General features: G+C 41.5%; 1 protein-coding gene across 3 annotated transcripts in view; it reads right to left on the bottom strand.

Annotated features, from left to right (window-relative positions):
• TMEM263 (transmembrane protein 263) overlaps positions 1 to 7,198 on the bottom strand; it is a 13,006-nt gene extending 5,808 nt beyond the window's left edge. The window contains exons 1-3 of one of the 3 annotated variants that reach the window (XM_009332968.1): positions 7,130 to 7,198; positions 5,967 to 6,085; positions 2,097 to 2,166 (exon numbers count right to left, since the gene is read on the bottom strand). In XM_009332968.1, the coding sequence (XP_009331243.1) occupies positions 2,097 to 2,160 (64 nt within the window). In that variant the 5' untranslated portion in view covers positions 2,161 to 2,166; positions 5,967 to 6,085; positions 7,130 to 7,198. The remainder of the gene's footprint in view (positions 1 to 2,096; positions 2,167 to 5,966; positions 6,086 to 7,129) is intronic. The other 2 variants (XM_009332967.1, XM_009332969.1) reach the window with 2 other exon arrangements.
• Positions 7,199 to 9,497: the final 2,299 nt, after the last annotated feature.

Below are 9,497 nucleotides of genomic sequence, written 5' to 3'. Positions count from 1 at the left end.
GTTCAACAGCGAGCAAGAGTTTTAATGAACGTAGGTTGCAAAGGTTGGCGCCACTTGCAAAGCAGAAAGCATTAGAACAGCACTACTCATAGAAAGCATGAGCAGAAAAGCTTCTTTACATATGTATTTCTTTAAAGCCTTTGGGCACCAAGCTTGTCAAGTGTGATTTAGACAAACTGAAACTATTTATATCTTTATGAAAAACTGCAAATTGGTTTTGGAATTGAGCCTTTCCTCTAAGGATTTTTTTTGGCAGCCTGTTCAGAGAGACCATCTTCTTGCCAACACTGAACTGGTAGCCTTCCATCCACATTTGGCCATCTTTCTATGACGGTGTAAGCATATCGTGTATGAAGGCCTTGTATGACATTTAAAATAGGGATGTTCTTCACGAGTATTCCAACATTTTAGTTAAACTCATAAGGCTTGAAGAGCGCACGTGAAACAGAATCAAAAGGAAAAAGCCTCTTCAAGGATGGAGTTTCTGTTAAGACGAGCTGCATTTCATTCTACTGCCTCTAACTACACCAACTTTCTCCATCTATTCAGACTTCACATTCGAACTGGTTATTGTCATACTGAAAGAAGATACCATGCAGAAGAAAATAAGTCTCAACTGCTCACAAATTTTAAATAAAACCTTGCAATACCTAGTGATGGTCAGACTCTGCTGTTATGCTCTGAATCTGGACAACCTACTGAATATTCCAGGAAGATAAAAAATGCCCACGTTTCACTGCCTTCCTCAAGAAAGTATCGGTTGTAGTCTACCAGTCAGACCACTGTTCACTCTCTATACGTGAGGTTTAACATGTGTAAGACACAATTCAATCTTTAAGGAAAAACAACCAACCAACCCACCCCATGCCTTAAAAATTAGACTTGAAGATAATACACATTAGGGCATAGTTTCCACCTGGCATTTGCTTTCAGAAATGCTTCTGGGATCTTGGCAACCCCCTAAGAGCTTAAAAAGAAAGATTTTTGTCCTCACACCATGATACTGTAACAAGTTCAAGTACTGAAGTATTGAAGAGCTTAAGAACCACTGTGCCACAAAAATCTATTTCTCCCTTTCCTCTCATCTTCTTGTACTTGTGTTTCCTGTCTAATAGTTGTTAAGAATAGAGTGAGCTATTCCACTTCAACCCCTTCTGCTACAGTCAGTGGATAATACTGTTGTTCAAGTGAAGTAAATTGTTCAGTTATACACCATATAAAAGCTGAGGAAAAAAAAAACCAAACCAACCAACCAACCGAGCTTTAAAGGGCCATTATAAATTGAAGAGCAATGAAACGAGGAATCAGGACTCACCAACCTCTACATCCAACGCATTTGGTCTTAAAGCAAGAGAAGACAGAACACAGACAACCTATGTGCCAAGAACGGCTTTTGATCTAGTATCCTTCCAGTCACATTATGCAAACAGGATTCTTCACAGTCCCACTGTTCCACAGCCCTGAAGGTAACTCTGCTTATTTGCAACTGCATTTCCTCTGCAGATCTAATAACCAATTTAAGATTCATTTGGTTTGGGAGACCAAGATGCCACTACATTAGTGAAGTCAAGCATGCATTTGTTTGTTTTTATGAAACCATGATATGAAGTCAACAGTTAGAACCACACTTAATTGTATGATGGAAAAGGGTCTCTAACAGTAGTAATAAAGTTCCATATATTTTTAAACACATCTTGTTTAAAAGTCACGAGCACTATGAACTCAGCAAGGTGTCCAAAAGTGAAGCTGGGCTCTTTCCATCTCACATAATGAACGGCAGAAATAAATACCCATTGGACCAATTCACATGTCTGGAAACTATCTGCATAATCTGCAAATTACGTCCTGCAGTATCTGCCTATCTTCTCTGTAATTTATCAGTACAGTTGCTTACTGAGTTATATTCAGTGGCCTTACTGTAATCAGGATAATGCAGGAATGAACAATAATCCAGGCCCATCCCATCCCAGGATTGGCTTGCTTACTGTTACTTACGTGGAAGTTAAAGCGTTCAGCTTGCAGATCCACTTTTGAGAGAACTGAACTTATGATGAATTTCTATGAATTTACTTCATATTACTAAAACCAATACATACCTTCTGGGGGTTCATCATGAAGGTATGATGGGACTTCCTGTTGATTTTTGTCCGTTTGATTCATTATTGCCTAAAAAAGAAATTCACATATGCTATATACATCTTTTCTGGCAAAGCATAAATGTAATCCATGAATCCAAAATTCATGTAGTTTAAGTTCCACAGAAAAGGAGCTACTTTTTCATTACTAGGTAAGCTAGCAGCTCCTGCCAAACTACTGTTCTTTTTATTATCGGACTGTGCTTTTGCGTTCTTCAACCAGACTCACTACTTGAAAAACGAGCCCTCCACCAGGTCAGCAGGCTTGGTGAGAGCTGCCACTCCACACCAAGTGCATCTCAAACCTAAAAAGCAATCAGGAAGAAAAACGGTATGAAAATAAAACAGCCACTGCCATACAACAGCTTATGTTTATACGTACTAAAAAAGAAAAGCCTAGTGGTCATAGAGGTGGTGGGCACTAGAAAAACAACAGCAGCATGCCTATAAGATGTTAGTACCTGGAAAGCAGTAGTTTAAAGAAACAAGTCCTTGCAGCAGAATTTGAATAAATGCCATGAAAACAAGATGGAAGAATTGTAACGAAAACACTCCATTTATCTTGTAGCAGTATTGCATACACAGGGTGGTGACAGCAGCAGAACTAAACTGTTTTAACTCTACACAAGCTTTCCAATGAAAATGTTTCAGAAACAGAATTTCTTTACACCAAAAGCTGTTTCCTAGAGCAGTTCTAGAGCAGCAGCCCCTGACACTGAGGGGAAGCACAGAAGAAAGCTCAAATCAGCAGCTCTGCTTACTACATTTTCCCTTTGGAGGGGAAGAAAGCAATATCTAGTCCACGTTTCCCTCCTGCTTTCCTCCCCCACCAAAGTGTGCCAACTTAACAACAAAAAGTGTTAAGTCCTGCCTCCTCCCCTGAGCCTTCCTGCCAATCCTGCTTTCCCTCCTCAGCAGGCACTGAGGTGAAAGGAGAAAGAAAAACAAGTTGCATTATACCACTCAGCATCCTTCTATCTTCTTGCCAGTGACCTCTTAGTTTCCTTCTTCCTGCACATATACACAAGCCTTTAAATCATTTAATTTCTTCCAGGAGTCACCAACCACCACAAAAATAATTCCAGCCTCTCTTGCCACGCCCAGGTGTCTCCGTAACTCCTCTGGGTGAGAACAGTGGCTGGGATCTGAAGGGATGAGGAGGCAGAAGCAGAACTTGAGGGTGGGAAGACTCACCTAGAACACAACAGCTAAAACCCCTCACAGTGTAATTATGAAGTCAAAAACATCACAGTAAAAACCGGCACCCACACACTAAATGATAGATCTTTGGATGCAAAACAAGCCTAAATTGAATATTAAAGAGTCCTCACAATCAGCACTAAGGGTATCAGTTCATGACTCAGAAAACATGGGTACCTTTACACAAGAAGCTGAACAGGAAAGCAAGCAAAAAAAAACCTACTACCAGGATGGCTGATTTGATGGCAATGCTGAACAAGTACCTCGCAAAAGCCAGAAATGCAAATGCGGAAGCTAAGAAATAGGAAAGTGAGTAGCAACGCATCAAGATGGAAGACTAAATACATGAGGGCTAAGAGGCAATCTGAAAATGTATCAGTTATGTAATTCCTTGTTCTTTTATTTAATCACAGGTCAGTAAGTTGGGGGGGGGGGGGGGAAGCCTTTTTTAAAGAAGGGAAGGGAGGGGGGGGGGGGGGAGGGAAAGCCCCACCAAGCACAGGGAGCAACTGAGGGCGATCAGCTTCCGAGAAAGAACTGATTCAGATACTTGGCGATTTCTTTCAATTCATCTAATGCAAGCTGGAAGAAATACAAAGATTTCATCCTCACTGTGTGGAGTTATCTGTAGGTTGTTGCTTTTTTCCAACCTGAAACAAAACTATCAAGCACTATAAGAAAGAGAAGGCAGACACTGTAAGAAAGACAGGCCTGACATTATTTTATCAAAACATCTGTACAAAGCTGAAGTAACTGTGTTTCTACTTAACATGTGCCCATTTTGTTCGTTAAGATGATTACTGTGTCAGGAATTTGGAAGGAGTTTTTTTGTTTGTTGCGTTAGGGAAGGTCCTAAAAAAAAAAAATCACAACCTAGCAAGCCTTACTTCAAACAAAGGAATAAAAAAGTAACCAAAATAGTTTTAAAGCAGACTCAAGGGAAAGACAAATTAACTAAGCAGAGATAAATTAATTTTTATAAAGAACTACCTCCGCTAATATATTTGTATCTAGCCTGCATGTAACTCGCAAAAGAAACCCAGACGCAATTGCTTGTTTGAGCTTCCAAAAAGTTTGTCAACAATTCCTCCTAAGAGGCTCAGAAAAGTTATTTAATCTTAGGAGGAAAGATGAAATACTGCCAGGGATTATCAACAAGTTTAGAGGGGAGTTGGAGTAAGTTCTAGTGTTCTGCCACATTCAAAATTGGTAAAGCGTCACAAGGCTCCACACAAGGTTTAATATTTTCCACTATTAAGAAGGTATTGGACACCGCAGCACTGACAGCAGATACAGCCCTCATAAAGTACCGAGGCTCTCTTGCACTAGGCATCATACAAGTATTCAATTAAGACAAGACCTGTCCAATCGAAAGAGTAAGAGTAACACTGGCAAACAGCGTGGGGAAAAGATGCCTTCATAACTCTCCGTGATCTAGGTTGGGCCACTGTCAGATTTGCTTGCAATTCCTACAAAGCTAAATGAGCAAAGCAATGTATTGGCAGGGGAGTTTCACAGCAGAGTTTCTAGTTTAGTGATAAAGTTTAAAAAAAAAAAAAAAAAACCTGTAAAAAAATCACAGTGCCACATAAAAAACAGCGACAAGATTAGGTATTCCCTCCCCTGCTACCTTCCCCAGAACCTCAAGGTTATGTAATTCTTGACCACAGCTACTTTTAAAAGTTAGACAGGAATATTTCACAATATATCACTCACATGCAATGATTTAACATGCTTACAACTCCTTCTAAACCACAGAAATACTTCACTCTCTTACAACTACGTGAACCACAGTGGCCTATCTTCTACAGCTCAGGCACCAGCAACCTGCTGCTATCAGAGCCCAGAAGCCAATGGAGTACTATGTGGGCCTGAGAAGAGCAGCTAAGGGAAAATAAGTCACTGTTGGTAGGACTGTATTTGTTCTGCACAGAAGGGAGCCTCCAGGGGTCTGCAGATCAGAAAGTTGAAGACTAACGTACGATGTGTGGTTCTACAGGTACCTGGAAGCACTCCAGGGATGCTCCAAGAGATGTGCCTAACCAGCTTGTGCTAGTTTTTACTCACTGTTCTCCTAGTGCATCACCACGAGTGAAAACAGAATCACATCACTATCAGAAAAGGCTCACAGCTTGACTCAAAACAGTACTCAGTACACAAGAGAGCTCACAAAGCACAATTCACGTCCTTCTGTTTTTCCGTAGAAGCTCTCCAGCAAATCACAGAATCAAGACTGAGATCCAACAAAGGACTTAAGCAGAAAATTTTAAGATATCTAGGTTACAACCTGCGTCATGCATCCTCGTAGCCAACTGAACACATCAGGAGACTTAAAAGCCTCTGAAAAGTGATCCAAAATCCTGTATGCTAAAAAGGGTACAGCATATCTGGTGAACAGGAAATACTACGCACAGGAGCATGTCTTAAACCTGTCTCCCCTCCGGAGATTTAAGGTGAGTATTTCTATTGACTGGAGGTCAAAGGCCTAGAATAACTGCTTGGTGGCAGACGACTTCATCCAGTCTTCAGACGGAGAGGGCAAGAATATAATTTTTTTCTTCAAAAACTAGAGTTAGAAAAGCAGAAACCTCACTATCTTTTACGTAATACCATCAAGGTGAAAGCACTCACTTACCGTTCAATACCTCCTTCGTCTAATAAGATCCAAGCTTGTATGTCCCACGCTGCAGGAGTCCCCTGGTCACCAGACTGCAGTGTATCCTAAGGGAGGTTCCTCTTCACCCTCCCTGCTGAAGGTGTGTCCCCACAAAGAAGAAAGCAAAATTAATGAGACCAAATAGAGATTACAACTCAGCTAACACCTAAGGCACCGATCTGGAGGTGCAAGAATAAGACTTTTGTGCAGAGAATTAGGTCATTCAGACATGGTATTGATTAAGGGACTTTGGAAACTCAAGTTGGAAGCTGCAGATTCAAAGTCTCCTGTGCACTGAATCATTAGTTACAATTCTTACCACTATCGCAAGCGCATGCAACAAGGCAAAGATTTATAAGAAGCCTGAACTTTGGAACTTTTCTGATACGTTTTTCAGAATCTTCTTCGAAGTATGGTAAGACTGGCCAAAAACAAGGGAAAAAGAAAGCAAGCAAATAGATCTTTCTTTGGCATTTTCATCCTGTGATGCCAAATTCACAGTGCCTTGTGTCACTAGGGAAAAGCCTCCAGCTTCATTTAACACCTGTATTAACTGATCACATGGAATGAGGTGGGATGTCTACGAGTCCTGGCAGAACTCATATGGACATTCATGAAGCAGACATGTAGCCTATCAGTGGCACTCTCCAGTCTCCTCCTCCATCTGTGCAGATGAATACGTAAGCTCTGTATTTTCTTACATTAAGAAATGGAAGCAAACCCAGATCTTGGAAGATATTTCAAACAGGGACACATGTAAACTACTTTCTGGGTTTTTTTCCTATGCAGTTATGAAGGTGCTAGTCATTCAAGAGATAAGAGATAACTTCTCATCTTTTTTAACAACACATTAAAATAAGTATCAACCTTCATACTAAAAAAAAAGGAAGTCACTCTTTCAATTGGTTTTAAAGAAGAAAACACACTTTCATATTGTCAGAATATGAAATATATAGGAAGCTTCAAAGTTTTACAGTTGTAAAGAAAGAAGTGGTTTAGAAGACGATTTTTAATTCAACAGCTATTTATAACATTAACACTTATAGGACCCTGCATGAAAGCACTAGGAAGCTCTGCAGGTAATGGTACAGCCACACGTACATTCACATCAAAGCTGATTAAAATAAAACTTTCTCACCAAATATATTCCTTCGTGAAGATGTCTAGTTAGTTGTTTCAACAAAAGTATTCTGCATACACCTACAAGAAAAGTAGAAGGTTACTGACATCTTATGGAACAGCGCTACTGTCACATACCTGCCATGGGAGTATGGTGGGAATCATAAACACAAAGCCCCACGGTAGGGGAGAAGCACACTCAGCATGGCCTTAAGATGCCAAAATTTTATGAGATTCATCTCACCAAAACACCGATTCCTTCTGTGTCCTTGGGCAACGGAGATAATTTTACTTGGTCCATATGCTGTCATGAGAATTACTACGAAGCGCGGTAATCAATGTTAAGACACAACCTCTCCTTAACGAGTCTGCAGTTCTTGGAGAGCTATTTGTGTAAAATTTTAGCCTTCCACTGAGAAGTGGGCTCTAACCATTACAGACGCGCGTGCAACTTCCCGAGCTTCAGATGATGCTCTTGATCTCTTCCTGACTTTACAGACAAAAAGCCCTACTGTTTCAGCACAGCAAACCTGGCCCAAGCAGCAGCCAGTAAAAACTGGCTTGTTTCAATGCCACTACTCAGATATTTGCAGGCAGCAACAAAACTACCCAAGGATGGGGCCAATTTCAGTTGGCAGCGTAACGCTGCTCCAGAAGGCTGCAGCAGCAGACAGCGCTGGAACTATTCTCCTGACAGAACGGGAAACAAACCGATCGCCTCATCTTAGTCCGTCACGAAAAAATGACCTCCCTTCTGCCCACCAGCTATGCAGTTAGAAAACGTGCCTACAGAGCTGATGGGAAAAAAAACCAACAACCCTTGCCACGTGCACAGCTCTCCTTCCCCTCTTTCAGTGGCTGCAGATTTCAAAATGAACCTGATGTCTTTCATGTACATGAAAAAATTATTTTTAGGGATGATACTTTAAGAAATACATTTTGAAAAGAGTAACAGTGCTCTACTCTCCAAATTAAACAATGAAATAAGCATGAAGCCAAAAAGGTAATCCCACCCACGGCTGCTCTTCAGGGTACTGCTTCAAGCTGCACAAGCGACCCCTGACTATTAGCTTCCCTGCTTTACACCTTGGATTCGGGCTTGCAACACATTAGGAGTAAGCGTGCTCAGGGCTGTTAGTTCGCTCAGACATAACCCTCAGAGCACAGCCGATACAGAAATGTGTTTTTCAGTTAGTTAATGCAAGGGGGACAGTTGACTGAGCTTCTGCAAGAAGAAAGAGTCGATGCTGACAGTGCTGAAGTAAAAAAAAACAAATCCAGGCACGTAGAAAGCGTGTAGCTAAAAACCAAAAGCATAGCTGACATTTCAACAAGCCTTCTGTTTAAAAGCCAAGTTTCAAAATTCAGATTCATATACAAAGCAGGACCGGCTTGGAAGTGAGCATACCCGTTTTGGAAGAAAAAAGACAGTTTTCAGGGAAAAACTACAGCAAATTGATCAGAAGTTTCCAGGTGTGAACCACAGCTTACTTTTAAACCTGTAGCTGGGTGGGCTACAAACTCCCCCACCCCCCAAAAGATACCAAGTCTGCCATAAGAAATATAAACAAGAGGCTCACAGCATGCAGGGTTCAGCACACAGCTGGGAAGGTAATGCAACATATCTGTATTAAAAAACAAACCTACACACGCCACAATTAAAGGCAAAAAAAAGGAGGCATATCTCCTAAAAAAAAGCCCAAAAACCCAAAACAAACCCTGAACTCTGCCTGGGACATTACAGCATTGTATCTGCCTATAAGAGAATCCAGCATTTCTCCATCACCCTCAACTGAAGTACGGATCAGGCTGCAGAAGAGGCTCTAGGGAACACCTTATGTTGGCAATCAAATTTTCTCTGAAGCAAGGATTCGCAAGATACCAAATCAGAGGCGGCAGGAACCCGAATTCCCCTTTTCTGGTCCTCCAAAACTGGTTTCTAGAAATTAAATGGTAAATTCCAGTAAGGCATAGGGCACAGCTTCAGAAACACCAAGGACTTGCTCTATTTTACCAGTCCTGTCAGCCTCCACCTCCTGCTAGCTCAGCTTTCCAAAGCAGAGCCTTCCCCATTTCTTCTAATGCTTTCCCAGTGCCTGAGCTCCACACCCGCCTCAGCTCTCCTTTTCCACGAGGCCTACAAAGACAAATCCAGACAGTGCCTAACAGCCAGAGAGATAAAGCAGCTGCTGAACTTCCTTGCCACCCCTGCTAATGAAATAATGAACTTTTTCCCTAGCGTCCACCATCCTGTTTGTTGGCTCCCGTCTCACATTCAGACCTGTTCACTTGCCGGACAAGGACCGCTTTTTGGTTTGCGCTTTTGCAACACAGTCCATTTCTACACTGAGGAGGCAACACCAACTCTACTGAATGTTTAACCACAG

The sequence above is a fragment of the Pygoscelis adeliae genome, unplaced genomic scaffold (assembly GCF_000699105.1).
Source record: "Pygoscelis adeliae isolate BGI_AS28 unplaced genomic scaffold, ASM69910v1 Scaffold38, whole genome shotgun sequence".
Taxonomy (NCBI): Eukaryota; Metazoa; Chordata; class Aves; order Sphenisciformes; family Spheniscidae; genus Pygoscelis; species Pygoscelis adeliae.
Note: the sequence above shows the minus strand (reverse complement) of the source record. Positions and strands in the feature narration are given on the sequence as shown.